At 39.4% G+C, this 22,640-nt stretch overlaps 4 protein-coding genes and 1 long non-coding RNA gene across 7 annotated transcripts; 1 reads left to right on the forward strand and 4 right to left on the reverse strand.

Moving 5' to 3' along the window:
• Positions 1-1,657: 1,657 nt before the first annotated feature.
• On the reverse strand, positions 1,658-7,727 carry cmtm7 (CKLF-like MARVEL transmembrane domain containing 7). 2 transcript variants are annotated; one of them, XM_083529221.1, is made up of 6 exons: positions 6,836-7,223; positions 6,742-6,796; positions 5,754-5,930; positions 5,569-5,667; positions 4,080-4,161; positions 1,658-2,386 (listed from the first exon to the last, which is right to left on the reverse strand). In XM_083529221.1, the coding sequence occupies exons 2-6, from the start codon at positions 6,775-6,777 to the stop codon at positions 2,373-2,375; spliced, it is 408 nt and encodes a 135-aa protein (XP_083385347.1). In that variant the 5' UTR covers positions 6,778-6,796; positions 6,836-7,223; the 3' UTR covers positions 1,658-2,372. The 2 variants fall into 2 exon arrangements, with proteins under 2 accessions (XP_083385347.1, XP_083385346.1); XM_083529220.1 differs by lacking the exons at positions 6,742-6,796; positions 6,836-7,223 and adding an exon at positions 7,382-7,727.
• On the reverse strand, positions 2,545-2,981 carry LOC310719475. The gene is made up of 2 exons (XR_014531494.1): positions 2,910-2,981; positions 2,545-2,601 (listed from the first exon to the last, which is right to left on the reverse strand). It is a non-coding gene; the product is annotated as an uncharacterized lncRNA (long non-coding RNA).
• Positions 7,728-10,891: 3,164 nt separating the features above from the next.
• On the forward strand, positions 10,892-12,915 carry LOC310720084 (sialic acid-binding Ig-like lectin 15). Its single transcript, XM_083530410.1, has 3 exons — positions 10,892-11,028; positions 11,785-12,174; positions 12,260-12,915. Exons 1-3 carry the CDS (start codon positions 10,980-10,982, stop codon positions 12,703-12,705), a joined length of 885 nt encoding a protein of 294 aa, XP_083386536.1. The 5' UTR covers positions 10,892-10,979; the 3' UTR covers positions 12,706-12,915.
• Positions 12,916-14,232: 1,317 nt separating this feature from the next.
• Positions 14,233-19,593, reverse strand: LOC310719468 (uncharacterized protein). The gene is made up of 4 exons (XM_083529210.1): positions 19,229-19,593; positions 17,092-17,197; positions 15,775-16,998; positions 14,233-15,075 (listed from the first exon to the last, which is right to left on the reverse strand). The coding sequence occupies exons 2-4, from the start codon at positions 17,153-17,155 to the stop codon at positions 14,660-14,662; spliced, it is 1,704 nt and encodes a 567-aa protein (XP_083385336.1). The 5' UTR covers positions 17,156-17,197; positions 19,229-19,593; the 3' UTR covers positions 14,233-14,659.
• A 269-nt stretch (positions 19,594-19,862) lies between these two features.
• On the reverse strand, positions 19,863-21,736 carry rpp25l (ribonuclease P/MRP 25 subunit-like). 2 transcript variants are annotated; one of them, XM_083529217.1, is made up of 2 exons: positions 21,543-21,736; positions 19,863-21,015 (listed from the first exon to the last, which is right to left on the reverse strand). In XM_083529217.1, the coding sequence occupies exon 2, from the start codon at positions 21,008-21,010 to the stop codon at positions 20,363-20,365; it is 648 nt and encodes a 215-aa protein (XP_083385343.1). In that variant the 5' UTR covers positions 21,011-21,015; positions 21,543-21,736; the 3' UTR covers positions 19,863-20,362. The 2 variants fall into 2 exon arrangements, with proteins under 2 accessions (XP_083385343.1, XP_083385342.1); XM_083529216.1 differs by having other exon boundaries at positions 19,863-21,033.
• Between the last annotated feature and the right edge of the window lie 904 nt (positions 21,737-22,640).

Consider the following 22,640-nt stretch of genomic DNA (forward strand, 5'->3'; position numbering starts at 1 on the left):
CAAGGCTTTACAAAACCAAACACACGAGCTTGAGAGCAGCCGTTTATCCGTTTAGCATTTAGTCCTTCATTTGCTTTGAGAACGACAGATTCTTTCCAGATCAGAGTCAAACAGATGTTCAGCCCAAACATCTCACATTCATCTGTTATCCGTTATTCCTTTTCTCTTCACACATTCACATCAGACGTCTGAGTTTACACGTTTACTTGTTCTTAGCCTTGTTTCTAATCTCAGTGATGTCTCTAAATGTTGATAAATAACGAGGTCATACAAGGTCATAACAAAGCTTTATATACACACACACACACACACACACACAGTACAAAATGCTAATCTGGTGGCTGTACACTTTTCTAACTTGTTTGCTATGTTACCCTCAGGGCTTCAACCCTGCAGATGCAAATGTACTAATAAAACACTGGAACGTGTCTCAGATGATCTGCTCTATTTGGAATAAAAGGTCAGAGAACTTCTATACAGTGTAGTTTTAAATCTTTCACCTTGGGGGAATTTGGTTTTCTAAAAAAACAACCCAATATAAATACAGTGAAGTGATTTGCATGAAAACAGTGGTCGTATTCACGAGTCTGGGTGAAGGAAACTCCTGTTTCCAGGAGAAAAACATTAGCAGGACTGATGTCTGAACACTAGTGAGGATTCATGAGCAGACTTTTTTGGCCACTGAACACCTTCAACACGAATCCCAGCTGCAGTAGGTTTCCTCCCTTTTCCTTCTGCCTCGTACGTTCTCTCCGTGGATTCAGTCTGTTTTCAGTGTGAAGTCACAGCACTCCATTAAAGAATGCAGATCAGTGTGGGGCAGTAAACTGAAATTTGTTTAAGTTTTTTACCGATTATAAATAAATCAACAGAGCAAATAATAATACTGTAATGTATAAACTATACAGTATATATGTTTGTGGCAGTGCCCCTTCACGTGTGGACGTCGGAGCGTAAATTTAGCGTAGTATCCCCCGTTTATCGCGGTGGTTACGTTAAAAAAGCGCCCATGACAAACCAAAAACTGCGATAAACGAACGCCACCTCAAATATGCTATTTTATGTACACAGTTCTGTACTGTACTAACATTTAACTTCATTTTATTATTAATAATTATATTATTATTTATATATATATTAATTAATAAATTTCATTATTTTAATATAAAACTCTTTTTAAAAAATTCCCTTTAAGTGTTTTGGTCTCTGATGTTCTCCTCGAGACACCCGGAAAATCAGCCAAACTAATTAGTTATGCGGGAAATGCGACTCCACGATAAACCCGGGGCGCGAGATTCCAACCGCGGGAAAGCGGGAGATTACTGTATTATAATCGACTGTATGTAACATATAATGCAGAATAAAACTTAATTATAATAAACATAAAAATAAGAATCTATATTAATTATGAAAATTTTTTTTTTTTTTACAGTATTAGTGCGAGTTTGCAGTGTAAGTTAAAAGTCACCACTCAACAGGTTTTTGAACAGGCACAAGTGTTATTACATCATAATATATAAAAGCCAATCAGCTTTCAGGATGCAAATGCAGGCCGTGGAGCAGCTTCACAGGAGGAAACAAACCTTGCATTTGTTTTGGGTTTTTTATTTTAAAAATGGTTAAAAAAAAAATAAATAAAAAACTGAAAACACAAAAATAGTTTGGACATTCATATTATATTTAATATTTTTGCCATTAAAGTCAACAGAGTAACGCTTACTATTCATTACAAAAGAGACGCGAGAAAGAAAAGCAAAGCATTTAAACAGTAAGATCACAAAAAGAAAACATCGAAAAGTGTCACTGTGTCTTGTTGTAGATCAACACTGTACTCCAGACCCTTCACTAATCCTTATTTAACTCTTATCAACTCTTTAAAAAATAAATAAACACTATTCGGTTTAAATGGAGCGCAAAAAAACTCAAATCAAAGCTGCAGTGAATAAGACTTAAAAATAAAAGTGTGTAAAAAAGTTTTCCATTTTTGGAATCACAAATTTTAATACTGCAAAAATGAACAGTAACAAATCCACATTCAGTGAGTCAGAATCAGTTCAGTCTGAAGAGTCGAATCCTCCTGATGAATCACTTTCTTCTCTCAACACTTTATACTAGTTGGAGTTTTATCTATTTGCCTTCACACTAGCATCCTTCATAGTACAGCGAGATGTAGGCCACGCCCACAAATAACCTCAGTAGCGTTCGCTAGGCGTGCACCAAGAGACACGTTGCCTGCTAGTGTGAGTGTGGGGTTAAAGATTATCTCTTAATTTGGTGTAAACTGCAGCGTTCAGGACGTGACCCGACTCTGAGGCACTCGGTACACAAACTGATCAAAAACTTTCCTTAATGTGGCTTTGGATCGCGTCCCGTTACACTCCGATGCCTGCAGATCAAACAAACAGAGGGAAAAAATATATGAATGTTCAGTGCCTCAGGTCTGTGATTGTGTGTGTGTGTGTGTGTGTGGGAATGTTCAGTGCCTCAGGTCTGTGATTGTGTGTGTGTGTGTGTGTGGGAATGTTCAGCGCCTCAGGTCTGTAATTGTGTGTGTGTGTGTGTGTGTGTGTGTGTGTGTGTGTGTGTGGGAATGTTCAGTGCCTCAGATCTGTGATTTTGTGTGTGTGTGTGTGTGTGTGTGGGAATGTTCAGCGCCTCAGGTCTGTGATTTTGTGTGTGTGTGTGTGTGTGGGAATGTTCAGCGCCTCAGGTCTGTGATTTTGTGTGTGTGTGTGTGTGTGGGAATGTTCAGCGCCTCAGGTCTGTGATTTTGTGTGTGTGTGTGTGTGTGGGAATGTTCAGCGCCTTAGGTCTGTGATTTTGTGTGTGTGTGTGTGGGGGGGGGAATGTTCAGCGCCTCAGGTCTGTAATTGTGTGTGTGTGTGTGTGTGTGGGGGAATGTTCAGCGCCTCAGGTCTGTGATTGTGTGTGTGTGTGTGTGTGTGTGTGGGAATGTTCAGTGCCTCAGGTCTGTGATTGTGTGTGTGTGTGTGTGGGAATGTTCAGCGCCTCAGGTCTGTAATTGTGGGTGTGTGTGTGTGGGAATGTTCAGCGCCTCAGGTCTGTAATTGTGTGTGTGTGTGTGTGTGTGTGTGTGTGGGAATGTTCAGTGCCTCAGGTCTGTGATTTTGTGTGTGTGTGTGTGGGGGGGGAATGTTCAGCGCCTCAGGTCTGTGATTGTGTGTGTGTGTGTGTGTGTGGGGGGGGGGGTGTTCAGCGCCTCAGGTCTGTGATTGTGTGTGTGTGTGTGTGGGGGGGGTGTTCAGCGCCTCAGGTCTGTGATTGTGTGTGTGTGTGTGTGTGTGTGTGTGTGTGTGTGTGGGAATGTTCAGCGCCTCAGGTCTGTAATTGTGTGTGTGTGTGTGTGTGTGTGTGTGTGTGTGTGTGTGTGTGTGGGGGAATGTTCAGCGCCTCAGGTCTGTGATTGTGTGTGTGTGTGTGTGTGTGTGTGTGGGAATGTTCAGCGCCTCAGGTCTGTGATTGTGTGTGTGTGTGTGTGTGTGTGTGTGTGTGTGTGTGTGGGAATGTTCAGCGCCTCAGGTCTGTGATTGTGTGTGTGTGTGTGTGTGTGTGTGTGTGTGTGTGTGGGGGAATGTTCAGCGCCTCAGGTCTGTGATTGTGTGTGTGTGTGTGTGTGTGTGTGGGTGTGTGTGTGTGGGGGAATGTTCAGCGCCTCAGGTCTGTGATTGTGTGTGTGTGTGTGTGTGTGTGGGGGGGGGGGGGGGGGGGGGGTGTTCAGCGCCTCAGGTCTGTGATTGAACAGAAAGTGGGAGTTGAGACCGTGGCGTCCGCCTCGCTGTTTTCCTACAGCTGTTGAGCACATCTGGGTTTTGCTGTTATTTTTACATTAAACTACACAAGCGGTGATTTCTGTGGTTTAATGTCTCATCAGTAATTTTCTTAAAATCCTGGTCAGGAAACGTATCTAATGATGTTTCCATAACCACAGTCCCTGTTTATGAGAATAAGAGTTTTGCTTTTACTCACCATGACAACTTCATAATCATGGTTTCCATAGCAACATATACATTTACATTTTTATTCCAGTGTTCACGCCCGGAAAATAGTCAGATACTCACTGGTTTGCTGGTAGCCACACAAGACTTTATACGACGTAAATAAACTGAGGGCGAGAAGAAACGTCGCAATAAAGCCAAAAATCTGTAAAAAATAAATAATAATCATTCATTCATTAAAGCGTAACAACATTTAAGCATAAAAACAGATTTAATGCACATTAAACAGTTAAAGCTGTTATTGAAAAACTGAAAATAACATTTCATTTTTATTACGTATTTTAAATACATCTACAGTTCTGCTGCTCCGAATCACACCCACACAGAAAGTAGTGCCAGAAGATCCAGATTTTATTTATAGAAATAATCTACTAATAATGAAGCTGCCGGAGTTTGATGGAACTGGATGTTACTATGGTTACAGGTGTTTATACGCAGCGCAGCATTTTAAATTTAGGTGACAAACGCAAACTACCTGAACTACCAGCCAATCACAATCCACTATTTACACCTGAACTTCCAGCCAATCACAATACACTATTCACACCTGAACTTCCAGCCAATCACAATCCACTATTCACACCTGAACTTCCAGCCAATCACAATCCACTATTTACACCTGAACCTCCAGCCAATCACAATCCACTATTCACACCTGAACTTCCAGCTAATCACAATCCACTATTCACACCTGAACTTCCAGCTAATCACAATCCACTATTCACACCTGAACCTCCAGCCAATCACAATCCACTATTTACACCTGAACTCCTTCCAGCCAATCACAATCAAGTATTTATACTGACCAGGGAGTAAAATTAATATTTATTTATTTATTTGTATTTAACTAAAAGATTTGATTTTATTAATAAAATAATACCCAAGGGTGTGGTGCAGAATTTCCCCTGTTTCAAAAGTATGTGTGTGTGTGTGTGTGTGTGTGTGTGTGTGTGTGTGTGTGTGTGTGTGTGCACGCATGTGTGTTTCCTGCTTTTCAAACCTACACTACTTTTTTTTATTTCCTTTTCCTGTTCTACAGAAATTTTATTTGCAAAATCACATTGAACTTTCTCTCTGAAATTCACACAAACGTTTACGTTCAGTTCTGTTTCTCCGAGTCTGAATATTTACACGTTTTTAGCTTTTTTTTTTCTCACTCTGACAGTTTGTCTTTATTTATAATATATAATAAATGAATGAATATATAATATATTAACTTTAAAATATAAACATATAAATATAATAAAATAACAGAAAATCATATTTGGCATCATTCAGATTTTTCTTTGATCTTTATTTATTTGTTTATTTATTAATTTTCCCACCAAAAATGTGATGAAGACGTGAAAGGAAATGTAGAAATGTAATTATCAGCATGTGTGAACTTTATATAAGAATTAGAATAAAACTATATATTTCTTTATATTTATATATAATGCAGTTCTGAGGTCTGTATAATCAGCAAATAATCAGATTAAAAAAATTATCCTAATTATCTTTAATTATCATTTTTATCTGTATTAATACACGGTTTGAATAAGAGGTCGCTCACAGATCCGGCAAGGAGCGCGGAGATGCTGTGGCTCTTCACCGCTGCTACGATCGAGGCGATGAAGACCAGGACTGTGCCCAAGATGTAGTGAAAAAACTCCTAAAAAACAAAACAAAACCAAAAAGACATGTTGAGGTCAGACACGTGTCTCTGAACCCGTGCGTGTGAGGGTAACGCCCACTCACCGTCATCGTCCAGTTAATGCAGGGGAGTTTAGCCTGCAGCCTGAACACATACATAAGGAAGAAGATGAGGAAGGCGAAGAGGAACCACAGCGTGACCACCTCGAAGAAGCGGAATGCATTGTAATCCGTCCATCCAGGAGCGAAGTGCACACACAGGAAGGCAATCATGAGGGTCAGCTGATCACACACACACACACACACACACACACACACACACAAACAAAATGTAAAAAATAACAGCATTTGGACAATTGACTTTTCCAGCCATATGTGGTTCTTCACCAAACTGTTACCACAAACTCCGAGATACACAATCGTATCGGACGTCTTTGGATGCAGCAGAACGTTTCTCCTTCACTTGAACTAGGAGACCCAAACCTGCTTCAGCATCACAATGCCCCTGTGCACAAAGCAGCTCCATGGGATGAATGTGAACACTGACTGCACCTCAGGCCTTCACCTACATCAGTACCTGACTTTACTACATGTCTGAATTTATCTCCACAGGTGTGTCTCGGGTGTCCACAAACTTTTGACTGTATAGTGTATATGAAATGTAATTTAATCAGAATTAATTAAGGATCAAATTCTGATCTCAGACTTTCACTAATGTTATTTAGCGACACGTAACAGTAAGGACGTGAGATTAAAAAACTCAAGAACGTTTTAGTGAAACATTCACACCCTGTTCCTGTTACACGGCTGTTGCTATAGTTACGGCTTAACTATTTACACAATAGAATAAAATGTCACAGTTTTCAGGGCTCATAAACACACACACACACACACACACACACACACACACACACACACACTGCAGCAGAATAGGAGCCTGTTAGATCTCAATAGAAGGTGTCTGAGTGCAGAACGTAGTTGTGGTCAGCTGGAACGTTTTCTCCTCATTAGGTTTGTGAACGTCAGGCCACGCCCCATTCGACCGATTCGCTGAAAGTTATAGTGCGTAATGAGGAGATGAGATTTCACAAACCATCCTATAGGCAGAAGATCTCAGCATGGTGACCATCTGATGACACTGTGACTAACTGTGTGGTTGTAAAAACACCACCATCGTTTCCTTAGTGCTGAAGTTTCATAACGTCCTTCTCTGTAGCACATCAGTCGTGATGTTCCTCTCACAGCTCTGTCTCATGGCCTTCCTTCCTGTGAGATCGGACCAGATCAGAGGCGAATAGGTTCTTCTGAAGGAGTTCGAGAATCTCACCATGAAAACGCAGAACCGTCAGATCCTTCAGCTCGATCTCCTCCGTTACAGCGATCTTCTGAGATGTCTTTCAGAAAGTGGTTTCTACAGAGCTGAGAAGTTCTTTTAATGGGGTCTAAATGGGAGTTTGGAGAGATTTCTGGTCCAGAAAAAATGCAAACCGAAGCTCGAAATAAGCAAAAATAAATGTATCCACAACATTGCAGTTATTATTTATGTACATTGTTGTAAGAAATCTTGAGAGTGTTTTGAGAGATGAGATCCAGAAACGCAGGAATGCAGGAACCAGTGAGAAACCAACTGGGTAGTTTAGTGACCTCTGAAATCTAAAGGAACTCTGTTCCACTCTGAGATGATTTCATGGTGTTTAGTGTCAGAAAGGAGATAATAAAGAGAGGAATCTCACCACTTGTCCAATCTTTAATAATCCGGAGTGAGAGCGGCAGTACCCCGGGTTTAAAACTGATCCATCCGACGTCGTCGTGCTCGTGGTGGTGGACGTGGTCGTAACAACCCTGTGCGACATTTTGTTTGTTAGAATAAACAGATCTGATCTGATGGGTCTTAGGTGGATTCAAGCGTGTGTGTGTGTGTGTGTGTGTGTGCACTGTAAACTACTAAGTGTGTAAGTGTGTACACACGTTCCTCTAAACCAGAGTCCTGTAACTGGGCGTGACACCCGGCTGTAGTCCAATCCGCGTGCACAGACTCCTCACGTGCACCCGAGTCCACTCTTAGAATACATTCACACGTTTCTGCGTCTCTGCCTAGCGCACCTACACTGTCCACGTGAAGGCGTTTGGGACACGGCCATGAAAAAGTGGGCGGGGTTTAAAACACAAACACTGGACGCTGTGAGTCAGAGCGACGTTATGAAGCCTCAGTGTGGCGGAATAACGCAGGAATAACTCGAGTTTAAAATCTACAATAAAGAGCAAAAACGTGTCTTTTCTCACACAATTCACAAGAATAAACACGGGTTATTTGTTTAGAATGGACATTTATTATCAGCTCAGTTGCAGATAAAAGGTAAATAAAGCCTAATATGGTCAGAAAACGGCTTGTTTTCCATCGTTTGTGCGCATGCGTGGTTATTTTAGTTTGACCTGAACTAGTAAAAATGTAAAATAGTTCAATTATTCATTTTCCAAACACACCAAGATTTCAAATGTCTATATATAATCATATAGTCACCATTTTCTACCATAACCTATCTCTCTTAATATACACATACTATAGTATAATATTGTATAAATATAAATATTATATTCATACACTTGCAGATATCGAACATAAAATGGTAATATATGATGGTAAATTCGAATAGTTTGAACCATCAGCCTAAAACTCAATCAGTCTAAAACTCCATCATCAGTCTAAAACTCCATCATCAGCCTAAAACTCAATCAGTCTAAAACTCCATCATCAGTCTAAAACTCCATCAGTCTAAAACTCCATCATCAGTCTAAAACTCCATCATCAGCCTAAAACTCAATCAGTCTAAAACTCCATCATCAGTCTAAAACTCCATCATCAGCCTAAAACTCCATCATCAGTCTAAAACTCCATCAGTCTAAAACTCCATCATCAGTCTAAAACTCCATCAGTCTAAAACTCCATCAGTCTAAAACTCCATCATCAGTCTAAAACTCCATCATCAGCCTAAAACTCAATCAGTCTAAAACTCCATCAGTCTAAAACTCCATCATCAGTCTAAAACTCCATCAGTCTAAAACTCCATTATCAGCCTAAAACTCAATCAGTCTAAAACTCCATCATCAGTCTAAAACTCCATCAGTCTAAAACTCCATCATCAGTCTAAAACTCCATCAGTCTAAAACTCCATCATCAGTCTAAAACTCCATCAGTCTAAAACTCCATCATCAGTCTAAAACTCCATCAGTCTAAAACTCCATCATCAACCTAAAACTCCATTAGTCTAAAACTCCACCATCAGCCTAAAACTCAATCAGTCTAAAACTCCACCATCAGTCTAAAACTCTATTAGTCTAAAACTCCATCATCAACCTAAAACTCCATTAGTCTAAAACTCCACCATCAGCCTAAAACTCAATCAGTCTAAAACTCCACCATCAGTCTAAAACTCCATTAGTCTAAAACTCCATCATCAACCTAAAACTCCATTAGTCTAAAACTCCACCATCAGCCTAAAACTCCATCAGTCTAAAACTCCACCATCAGTCTAAAACTCCATTAGTCTAAAACTCCATCATCAGCCTAAAACTCCATTAGTCTAAAACCCCATCATCAGTCTAAAACTCCATCAGTCTAAAACTCCACCATCAGTCTAAAACTCCATTAGTCTAAAACTACATCATCAGCCTAAAACTCCATTAGTCTAAAACTCCATCATCAGTCGAAAACTCCATCAGTCTAAAACTCCACCATCAGTCGAAAACTCCATTAGTCTAAAACTCCATCATCAGTCTAAAACTCCATTAGTCTAAAACTCCATCATCAGTCTAAAACTCCATCATCAGTCTAAAACTCCATCAGTCTAAAACTCCATCATCAGTCTAAAATGTTATCATCAGTCTAAAAAGTCTCTTTTGATATAAACAATCATATTACAGAGAAACTGGGAAAAAAGTCATAAATTCCTGTCCTTTGTTCCAAACCATTGACCCCAGAGATTCTTCAATTCACCAAATAACAGCAGCACAAAAACCCTGTAGTCACAAACCCACATGTCAGGTTCAGTCACTCGACATGATCCTCATTATAAAGGACTTTAAATTACAGCCGGAATTTCACTCAGAATAGATTCAGACAGCTGGAGCTTAGAGCTCGTGTAACGAGCGTGTGAAATCCAGACGTCTGTGTTTAAGAATGTACATGTAGTGTATTAATGTACAGTTCACTACATCTCTAAAACACTGGAATCAGAGGGAGGAAGCAGAATGTAAAAAACTCCACACTGGATTTATAGTGCAATAAACAGAGTCAAGTCAGAGGACGGATCCACAGCAAACATTAAGGAATCTACACATAATCCTACAGGCTTTAAGATAAATATTTATAGTAGTAGGTCAATATAAAGAGATCGTTAGATCTGAAATGGTTCCAGTTACACACGTGATATGGTGTAGAAGCACAGGATGAAGGCGTGACATGACCATGAGAGGATTCACCCTCATATATATGCAGTATATTTATTTATTTAATTTTTTTGGTCACAAAACTATATTTTAACAAATAATTCTTATATGATATAAATATAATGATAGTTGTGTATTTAAAGTACTTCTTTTTGCATTAAAGTGCTGATTGCATTTTTCATTTGTCTTATTAGCAAGAAAAATAAAGTGAAAAGAAAAGCAACAGAATCCTTTTCCCTCCTGTGTTTGGGGCATTGTGTTGTTGTCATGGTGACAGTGTATGAGTTGATCGCTATAAACAGGAAGAAACAAATCTACAGAAAAGAAGTCGGTTTGAAAATAGGAAACACACAAAGGGGGAGAAGCGTCAAACATCCAGCTGTTTATGTCTGTTTATTGTTCTGTCAATCAGTTTATTGATCTGTCAAATAATCTATCAATAAATAATCTATAAAAGTGACAGCATGGCTGTGAGAGGTGTTTATTCCTCATACACTGCAGCTACACAAATTCTTAATATAATATTATATTATAAAATCTTAATGTCATAAAAGAAAAAAATCTCATACTTTATATTCATTTCTAGGTACATTTAAATCTTTAGAACATCTATAAAGCAGGCTAGTTCCAGCAGTGTTTCATGGACCTTCAGGAATAATTAAAAAAACACATACATATCAGATATTACACAAACACAACCATAAATCCATAACACACTAATAGTTTATTGGTAAAAAAGTCAAATGTAAAATCTCTGTACTGAGGATTTGCTCAGTGTGAAGTTGGGATGTGGGTCGTGTGATCATGAGTCAGACATGTTCATCGTCTATGTTTAAAGACCCAACACTTGTTTTCCATCTGCTAGAGGAACCGTGAAGCTCCACCATGGACAATCGACGCTTGACGCTCATGCTGTTCCTGATCCGATTCTCAGGTAAGAACGATTTTTATTCCCACCATTGAGAGCTGATTGTGTGGATTGAAAAAAATACCTGCCAAGAAATGCTGAACCAGCTGATTTAGTGGAAAAAAAACAGTATTTTCCCAATGATAATTGGCTTAATGGTTTCTATTACAATCCTTTTTTCATAAAGAAATAATCCGAGACCTATTTTTATCTGGAAATACATCCATGCTAGTTTTAGTGAATAAATATCACAAAAGTCATCACCATCAGATCCTTCAAACGCTTAAACCCCGTGATAAAGCATGAGGATTTAACTTTACTTACATAACGATCCATCATAAACCATTAATACCATTAAAAAATATTACTAACAAATGCAAACCATTAATAACCATGACAACATTACTAACGATTAGCCATCACAGACTATTACCAACAATTATTCATCATAAGAAAGTTCAGGAACATTCAATAATCTTTACAGTAATGTATCTGATCCTGGTTTGTTATAAAAGAAAGAAAGATGAAGGTTTTTGTGTGAATTCTTTGTGCACTGAACAGTTACATAATAAATCTACAGCTAATCCTGATTAGCAACATGAGCATTAGCATTTTTTTTACACCATTCTTTGTTTTCTTTTGTTTTAGAAATGTTTTTGTGCAGCACTAAATTGTGTGATGAATATTAGACAGAATTGTGTCTTTACTGCTGTTGTTTTGCAGTTCGATCCTGATTCATTATTAGCATGTTTGATTAGCGTGTTTCCTTTTCTTTCGTCGCAGCTTCATCAGCCTATGACGACACGTGGACCATACAGGTTTCCCCTGAGGTGCGAACCATCGAGGGCTACCCTGCAGTGCTGCCCTGCTCTTTCACACACCCTACACACACCCTGCACTCCTCTATGAACGTGGTGTGGCGTCTGGGCCACGCCCGCACCAGCACCGTGCTCTTCCGCTGCTCCAGTCTGAACGGCAGCCAGCAGTGTGAGACCGGACCGGACCAGGACCAGCGGTACCGACTGGAGGGAAACCACAGAGAACACGACCTGACTTTGCGCATCAGCAGCACTGGCCTGCAGGACAGTGGACGCTACTACTGCGGCGTGGAGCTGCCTGATCAACTGCACGCCAACTACGAGAACAAAATGGGAACACGGCTCCGAGTGGAAGGTACTAGAACACCACAGATTTTTTTATTAATTATCAGACGTAAATCTCTGCTTCAGGTTTTATTGCTTGGTTTGTTTACCTCCAGCTCCACCCCGGATCTTAAGCTTGTCCATAGGGGGCAGCGCAGACACACGTCTAAAAGCCCTATGTCAGGTTCAGGGGTCTCCGCTACCTGATGTCCAGTGGACCGGTTTAGATGAAGTTCTCGATGCAGTTAACGAAGCCGCCCCGCGATCTCAGGAAGCTCCAGATCGCCACAAAACCACCAGCCAGCTCCTGGACATCCAACCAGGAGGGCAGTACACTTGCACTGCCTCCAACCCTCTCGGCAACGACCAGGCTACGGTCTACATCCTGCCCCCGAGTCCAGAAACGTCCCAGATCAACAACACCCGTCATGACACTCTAACCGTACCACTGCTGCTCGGGTTAGCGTTAGCTCTGAAGATGCTTCTCTTCCTGGGAGGTTTGGGAGTTTTATTTATTAAAAGTCAGGTTGGGTCCAAAAATCAGGATCATTCAAATGAATGATGTTTTTTACTTTTAATACACAGTTTTCCAAACAAATATGGCTTTGATGTGCAGTGAGATTTCATTAAACCAATCAGATGCTTTTTAGCTGCATCCCTTTAGGATTGATTTACATGTGGTTCTCATTATCATTTATTAAATCTCAATAAGTTTTTGGTCGTTATTGATGTTTTAAAATAAATATTTCCTGAACTCTTATTCTTTATTTAGGTCTCCTAAAAGAACAAAACTGTGCTAATTATATTTCTATTTTCTGTAGAATTTCTTTTATTCTCCATTAACATGTGTGCAGAGGAGAAGTAACGAAGTACAAATACTCTGTTACTGTACTTGAGTAGAATTTTCTAGTAAGATTTTCTATATTTTAGTTCACTAATTATTTTTCAGACAACTTTTCACTTCTACTCATTAAATGATTACACAAATATTTGTACTTTTTACTTCTTACATTTTCAAATCAGACTCATTACTTTAGTTTTAATCTACTTGGTGACATCATCAATATTTTATCTTCTCACTGCACCGTTTTCATGGTCAAACGCGGCGGTGCATTTTGTGGCATTTTTTCCTCATAACGGCGAAACTTAAGCGGTATATTTTGATCCTGCAGATAAGAGAAATACATCATTCGAATCTGTAAAGGATCTACTTTTATTTGCACACACTCATAATAACAACAAAACGCTGTGCTTTTGTTAAATAATGAAAACAGACAGGGGGCGCTCTCTGCCATCTCTGTCATCTCTCTTCACAGACACACAAATAAAACAACCTGAATCTCAGTGAATATTTGCCTCACAGACATAATACATATATGTATAGAAAACTCGAAATGTCTATTTTTAACACACAGGATTGTGTACTTTTGCCACCTCTGCATGCGTCACAAATTCCATACATAATCTACACACCTCATTATAACACGTGGTTCTGTCCCGCGTTGTATCACCCTGTGCATCCTGTAGAGGGCGTCGTTACGCAAGTTACACTTGATTATTAGTACTGTACATCACTTGACCCTGAATTCATCAAACTCTATAATTTTGATTAGTTTTTTTCCTCTGCTGCATTTGAACAAATAAATTACAACCATTTTAACAATTTTACTTTTTAAACTATATAATGAAGGTACTGCATAAAATTCATGTTTTAGTTGAATGTGCTAAAAAAAAAAAACACACAATTATTTATGATTCTATTATATCTTTATTAATCTTTATTACAGCATACATATCTGTTCGAGACATTTGGGACAGTTGAGGACATGAGTATAAGTTACAGCTACTATAATGATCTAATCTGCTACACATTACATCTACATATACATTGCATTTTAATTAATAATTTGTAAAGGATATATATTTACAGAATTAAAGGTAAAGCTAAGTATCTATTAGCATGTAATATGCTTTAATAATTGTTATGAAAATTCAGTAAGTTGAAAAAATATTTAGTTTTTTTTTGTTGTTGTTTTTTTTTTTATTATATTATATTATATTACTATTATAGCAGATAGTCTGATTCATTTGCTTTGCCTAATCAGAATTGGTCATGAACACACAGAATCTGTTGAAGTGGAATTAGCTGTTGGTAGATGTTAGCCTCAGTAGCTACAGTAGCGATTATGTTACCATCTTTACATTTCTATTATATATGATTGTTAAAATAATTGATTAGCCAGGCACTATGCTAATAAGACAACATATAAGGAATGTTGTGTGATTAGCATTAACATGGATGTTATGCAAGTTCAATGGTCCATAAGTTTGAAGCAAATGAAAGCAGGTGATGCAGGTTACAGGAGCCGATTATCAGCTTGTGTTCAATAAACTCGTAAGTTGGCTTTAACAATGGAAAATTAAATTAAGTAAGAATGATTTTATCTTCTGTAGGTAACTGGATGATTGACAGGTTTGTGGTTAAGCCCAGAGGAGGTGGTGCTCGACTAAACCGTCTAACTCCAGTCATTAACGGTTCTGAGGATCACCATATCTCCAGCACACAGGGGCAACATGGGTGAGCAGCAGCGCACGGTGCTCCATGTAAAATTCCCACTGGGTTCCATTATCATGGACACGCACAGGCCACCCGCTGGCTGGTTGTTGTTGCCGTCCCAGTTGGCGAAGGTGAAGCTGGTGGATGTTTCCCATAACCACTCTGAGGTTATGAGGCTGCGCCGCAGGCCGAGCCACGCAAAACCTTCCACATTCATGTTGTTCAGTGTACCAGCCATTTTGTTCTGTGTGAAGTTGAGGTTGGGACTCGCCAGCACCATGCCTTTGGATGTGCAGTAAGAACGAGACTGCTGCCAGCTCATCGTGCTGTTAGAAAGCTCATACGGCACGGGAACCACAACACAACCATTAGGGTCTGGGGAGGCAAAACACACAAACACACTTTAATTGCACTATTAGGACATTATACCAGGGGTCCCCCACAACTAAGGTCCCTAAACCCCCACATTTGCAAGAGCCCTCTGAACAATGGAAGAAAAATATTAAGAATTTCTTATTTTAAATATATGTTTTACATGTATCATATCTGTATTCGATAATAAATGTTGGCTTGCAAACTAAAATGTCCTTTAGTTACTAATTGAGGTGGGGGCACCAATAGTTGAACGCTGGAACTATCGGCAAAAATCCATAACAATAGTTTTTCCGGCTTCTGGTCCACTGTCTTTACGAGAGCGGCCTCTAGAGGCGAAACACTGACGCCACGTGCTGGGTTTTTTTTACAGGTAAAACTGCGTGCTGCATATATCTTCTTTTTCTTCTTCTTCTTCTCCTTCTTCTTCTTCTTCTTCTTCTTCTTCTTCTCCTTCTTCTTCTTTCGGCTGCTCCCATTAGGGGTCGCCACAGCGGATTATCCTTCTCCATACCCCCCTGTCCTCTACAGACTGCCATATTATGTTTATTATTTCTAAAATTTTAATTAGATAATTACATTTACTAATTTACATATTCATATTTATTTCCTTTTTTATTTATACCCCTGTTATAACCTCTGATTTATTTGTGTGTTTGGGTGGGGGTGGGTGTGGGTGTGTGTGTGTGTGTAGGACTTTACCTGGCTCGTTGTTTACAGAAATTGCAGGACCTCCAAAAGTCACCCCAGACGCCGAATTCTCAAAGACATACACGGCAATACGTGAGGTAGGATGCCAAATGACGCATGACTTACAATTACTCAGGCTGTAAATGGTCCATGAGTACCCTGAAGCACTGGAATCGTTAAAGGATGCCCCAGTGAGTGGAGTGGCGCCGATCATGACACTGCCTTTTTGCGCCGTTTCTACTATGATTAAAGCCCTCGCCTGGCTCTGAACAATGGTGTGAACCAAGTAGCAGCCAGAAAACATGGTTTTGGGGATAATATCGATAAGGAGGCCAGGAATGATTGCTATTACTGATGCTGGGAGTGACGTGGTGAGACTCGAGGCTCCCGTGTCTAGACCTGGTAAAAAGGGAAGCAGTTCAATGGAACCAGGAGCAACAGTTCTGCTTTCTGAGCCAGAGTTGACACTGACGGTGTCGGCCGCGGATACAAAGAGGCGCGTGAGGGTGGTGTTATAGGGAGGGAAGATAAAGTCATTTCCCAGTAACTCAATAGGACGCAGCTGATGCGCAACCAAGTTACACCTGCAATTCTGTGTGTCGATACACGGATTGGTGATGATCACGGCCACTTTTCCGACAGATGAGACTTTAAACCAGATCCTGTCGCTCGTAAACTGGATCAGCTGTAAAGAGGTCAGGGTGATCAGAGTATCGACATCTCCGGTCGGAGTTTTTTCTGTCACCGTTATGCTGTTGTTTACCTGCTCTGCATTAATAATGATCAGCCTGAAATTGTAATCCAGGGGTATGTCAGTAGAGCCGGTGAACACGTTCGCGTTATAGTTGTTCAGCTGAACAGCAAACTCGGTGTAATTAGGGGACGGGACCACATAGTTCGTTCCGAGGTTGGCTGTAGGTGGGACGACGTTAGACTGTGTGCTGTCTCCTCGCCTGCTGATAGAAAGTACGAAGATGTTCTTGTCGCTGACGACTCTGACAACCTTCATGGTCTGTCCTAATTCAAACACCTCAGGGTTCGGAATATTCACGAGATACACCTGAGCAGGGTTGATGGTTGACTGGTTAATATTTGTGCCGTTGAACGTGATCTCAACATTGGTGCTAGGGAGGAAGGTGGTGATCCTCAGCTGGAAGAACGGCTGAGCTGGAAAGTAGTAAGCGAGGTTCTCTGGAAATGCCGTGACAAATTCGGTGCCGTAGTCAACAGCGTGACCTGGTCAAATCAAACACACTCCGTTATACGTTTTTACATCTTCTACAGTGTCAGGACTGCTAATTCAGAACCACATCACACACATGACCCTACCTTGGCATAATATCGACATAAAAAGTATGAAGGGCAACATGGTGGAGACCCGAGACCTTCTCATGGCTCGGATTGGTTCAACTCTGGACTCTGGAGATCTTCTGAGCTGCAGAACGAGACAGAAACTCACACAGGTTCTACACATTTCTTTTACTTATCATTTAACTAACATTTAAATTTTTTATTGCATTATCATTTTTATTTGAAACTATTATATGATCTATTAATTCTCTTGAGGAACTCTTAAAGGTTCCATGAAGAGGTCAACAGATAAACATTCTTCTATCAGAAGTACTACATGAGGAACCTTTGAAAAAACCTAAAATTCCTAAAAATAATGAATGTAGAATGTAAAATGTATTTTTTTTGGTCCCAGGTAGAACCCTATGAAAAATCAGAACAGGTTCCAAGAAGAACTCTTTGTTATAATAGAGGAACCCCTGATAGGAACTCTCTCGTGGCTTAAAGTATTTGGAACCCTTCAGTGTTCTTTGGTTCTCTCTGGGGAGCCTTTAAATGTTCTATAAATCAAAAAGGTCTCTGGGTTCAGTCCTTTCTTAATTATCTAATGATGCCTGAATGAACACATGGATATCTCTAGCTACACTCTGAAAATCTGCTTCTTTAAACGTTTGTTAACTAATTAAAGTTCTTATCCTCCTAAAAGAGTTCCACCTGAAACTAGCTGAAGGTGAAGTCACAGGTTGAATTTGCCTGTGTGCAAGTGTGCGTGTGCGTGTGCGTGTGTGTGCGTGTGCGTGTGTTGCAAATTTGTAAATGGCAGAGTGTTTTGCATTTTCTTGCATGAATGGCTCTGTTTTTTTTTTCACCTGGAATTCAATTTTTTTTGTGCGTTTGGTTTTAAGGCTGATTGTTTTTTTTTCCTCACTGGTTTATTGCATCAGAAACTTTCACCTACAAAAACTAAATAAACAGAGACATTGAGTTATAGATGATGTAATAGTTCTAGGAAATAGAATGTCTAGTAAAATGATCACAAATTTATTCAAAATTATCGACATTTTTAAAAAGTATAATCAAGTGAATAAACAGTTTTGTGTGTGCACAAAACACTACACCATCACTGCATCTGTTTCTTCTTTATTTACTTTACATCTGTATTTGTTATATTCCATATTCTATAATGTAAATTGCTTCTAATATACTTTTTACTGTCTGTCTGTTTGTCTGTTTGTCTGTCTGTCTGTCTGTCTGTTTGTCTGTCTGTTTGTCTGTTTGTCTGTCTGTCTGTCTGTCTGTCTGTTTGTCTGTCTGTCTGTCTGTTTGTCTGTTTGTCTGTCTGTCTGTCTGTCTGTCTGTTTGTCTGTCTGTCTGTTTTAAATGATCAGTCACATTTGGTTAAACTTGGTGAAAAAGAAAAAGGTAATGTGTTTAAATATGATCATATTTTGGTTCTTATTGACGTGAATTTGTTTCATCATGAACCTCAGCATGTTTTATGTAAAATGTACAGAACAAAAATCACCCACAATCATGAGTTTAAACTTTTAAACAAAACTCTGCTGATCTTTGGCAGATTTCTCCGAATCTCAGCCTCGGTGTGTTTTGCATTCGACTCTGATCGAATTACTAAAAGTGTGAACTTGGCTTTGCTGAGATCTTTACACAAATCACTGCTCTGAGAATCGGAGATAATAAACCTGTTTACATCATTATTAAATATTTAATGGTACTTTATACACAAACAGAGCAAAAGCCCTTTAATACATGTACAGGATTAGAATATCCTATAAATCTGACAGAAATATGGAATCGGGAGATTTATATACAGGTCTATTATTCATTTCATTTGTTTTTTAGATGTTCTACACCAGTAGATAAACCACACACTATACACACTACACTGAGGGTTTAAATCCGAGATCACAAAATACAGGAAACCGATTACTTTAGAACCTATTTAACACTTATTCATCTCAATTCCATTACTCAGATTGTAATCTGCACTCTTGCATTGGAAACAGCCCTAAACATTTTAACTGTCCATTTATACCATTTAAATATCTTCTAAAACACTTTTTAAAATAAAATGAAACAGGACCCGAGTCATACCCCTGAGGAACACCTTTAAACCTGATTAAAATATGAAGATAAAAAGAAGAAGAAAAGCCTGTACCTGCCAGTGCAGCCGTAACACACCCTGATCCTCCAGACTGAGTAAGAAGGTGGTGTGCGTGTCCTTCCTCCAGCTCACAAATGCACATATTTGACTTTCAAACTTCCCAAATTTTCACACGTTTGCATGAAATCCACAGATTTAAGAAACAAGGAGATTGCGTACTTTCTCTCCCAAACAAAGCACGCCTATTTTTTTTTTTTATATAATCTGTCACCACCTGGACAGGTTTGATCCTGGACTCACTCGTATCGCCTAAAGGAATCAGTTCTGTTAGAAGATTGAAAACGACTCTGTTTTTCAGATCAGAAATAAACGAAACCTTATGGAGGAAATTATATAGAAAATATCTTTCAAAGAGTCAAAGTTCAAATGTGCCACAGTGAAAAAGTGAATTTTCTACAAACTCACAGAACCACCTTCATCATCATCGTCATCGTTATCATCAAACACAGAGTTACACACGTTTGTGTTGCATAAAATAATCAGAAATATACTTTTGTTCTTCATTAAACTGAATCAGGGAAGAATCATTTCAGGGCGAATCATTTCAGTCATGAGTCCGAATCGCTCTGCTTTTAATCAAATCTCCCAGAAATTTACATTAAAAAGTCTAAAATATAAAGAAAAATTATTCTGCAGTGATCTTTTATTTCTCATAAAAATGAGAATATTTTCCACACAAATCAACACATTTAAACATTCACATTTCTTTATTCTGAAATCATCACCACCGCATGCAGCGAGAGAAAAATATTACAATTATTTCATCTTTTTCTTTTTTTAAAGCAGATTTTTTTTCTTTCCTTTTTAATAAACTCAATAAAGAAAAACTCAAATATCCAAAATAATATATATAAAAAAAAAAACTCAAAAACATTCTTATACGCAGTTCATGAAGTTGCTGTACGAAGGGGCGGAGCTTAAATGGAGTTAATCCTGATAATGAAATCACAGCTGATTGAGTTTGAGTTTAGAGATGATGATACTCAGCGTAGCTCTGCGTATCAGATGTAAGTTCTCCAGCTCGAGCTTTCTGACGGCTGGAAATTAAGTTATTAGTTACCGTGGTGATGTGTAAACTTGTTTCTGATTGGCTGGTCGTGGTTTTGGTGAAGCCTGGTGGTGGTAGTGTCATCGCGTTCCTGGTGCGTGTGCTGATTTTTTCCCCTCGTCTCGGGGGTGTGGCGCCTGTCTGCGTGCTCCTTTTCCTCTTCCTCCTCCTCTTCCTCCATTCTTCCTCCTGCGGTTCTCGTGCTCCTCTTTAGCGGCGGCCTGCGTCCACAGCGCGTCGAATCTCCCGGGCGCCTGATAGCCGGCCGTGTTGGAGTCCAGCGGGTCCTTGGAGAGCAGAACCCATATGGTGGGGGTGTTCCGGGTCACGGTGATGGGGTCGAGTCCGGCGCTCGGCTCCAGCGGCTCCCACGTCTCCTGCAGCGAGCTGAAGACCAGCCGCGTGACCTGGTGCAGACCTCCCGCACGCCGCTTCATGATCTCCACGCACGTGATGGCCTTGGAGACGCTCGGCCCGACGCCTGTGAACACGATCTGACGGCACGCTTGCGATTCCGCGCTCGGATCCGCCTCCGTTTCCTCTACACCTCCTCCGATCTCTGACACTTTCTCCGCTCGGCTCTCCATGCGGCTCTGAGCGAAACGCATCAGGTTACGGATTTTGCTTCCGTCTCGAACACGGACCACCGGCGTCCCGTCATGGAGGAGTTCAGAAAACGGGCAGAGACTCGGCTCCTCCACCACCCCGGCTTTCCTGTAGTTCTCCATCTCTCCTACAAAACACAAAATAACTGCTCCGGATTCAGTGCGAGGCACATTTCAGTGCTGTTTTCATCTTCAGCATCTTCATCTTCTTTAAATATAAATATATTCATCACACACACACACACACACATATAGCTGCTCTCTGACTAGGAGTGTAAGAAAATATTGATACACGTGAGCATCACGATATTTAGTTTATTGATACTGTATCGATTCTCAAAATCGTAAATATTGATTTGTGGCAGTTGTTTCATTTGAAGTGGAATATAAATGTGAGCTGGAGTTCAGTCTTCTGATCACTGAACTTAAACAGTGACAGGACGTACAAGCAAACGGTCTCGTATCGTACTGTATCGTATCGCCAGACTCTTACCGACACGCAGCTCCAAACTGTAAAGTTAAATCGAATTATTGAGCTGCTGGTTTTGATTAATATTTTTATTCTAAGACTTTTATACAGTTTATACTTGTGTGTAAAATGTAATATAAAGTTTATACCGGTTTAATTCTCGCTGCTGTTTAAAATAATTTGTACCTTTCACAAAGATTCCACGGATTTATTCGGAACCAAACATTTCTTCCAGGAGCTGCTTCTCTCCCAGAGCTCTGCCTCTTCTTTCTTCATCTAACACTCAAAACACCGCTAATCAGCTCAATGCTAACAGCCTAGCATGTCATGTCATGTCCTGTCCTGTCCTGTCCTGTCCTGTGCTGTGCTGTCCTAGCCTAGCCTAGCCTAGCCTAGCCTAGCCTAGCAAACACCGAGCACCGGCGGCTGCGCGTCAACACGAGCTGCGTTCAGGAGCACCTGCATTTTACACTTCCGGGTTATCAGTTTATGACGCCATGAACTCTAAAATACACGTTCGAAAACGTTTTCATCGTTTCTCTCCAATTTATATTTCCTTTCTTAATGTAGTATTTGATGCAGTAATGTAAACAATAAACAAGTCTTAAAAATTTTGCTCAGATAAAGTCAATGTGACGCTATAAAATCTCCTAAACAACTTAAATACAACGCCATTAAATTACATGTTATACATACATTAATCCACCAGGGGCGCAGTAGACACACTAACACATACAACCCAGTTCTGAAAATGTTACGTCATATAATAATAATAATAATAATAATAATAATAATAATAATAATAATAATAATAATAATAATAATAAAAACTGTTTTACTGTTTGGGTTTTTATTGGGGCCTGTAAAATTTGTCTTGAACTTCATTGTTGACAAGCATCATAAACGTTTTATTATATATTTTACATTATTATTATTATTATATTATATTCTGTATTATTACTTAAATTAAGTTCATGTAGTAGTAATAATTATTATTATTATTATTATTATTATTATTATTATTATTATTAGAAATGAAAGGAAAAAAATAGACCTTACAAATCAAATGAACTTTGCAGTCGGAAAATAACACGCATTTACTGTCGCGATGGAATATAATAAAATAATTGCGCAATAATAATAATAATAATAATAATAATAATAATAATAATAATAAATGATCATGTGTATTATGTAAATATAATAACATTATTAACATGTCCAGAAGACGTGTGCACGAGGATGATAGATTTTATTACAGTTATTTGTCTTGGTTTGTTTTTG

Source organism: Silurus aristotelis (genome assembly GCF_946808225.1).
Source record: "Silurus aristotelis genome assembly, chromosome: 25".
Taxonomy (NCBI): Eukaryota; Metazoa; Chordata; class Actinopteri; order Siluriformes; family Siluridae; genus Silurus; species Silurus aristotelis.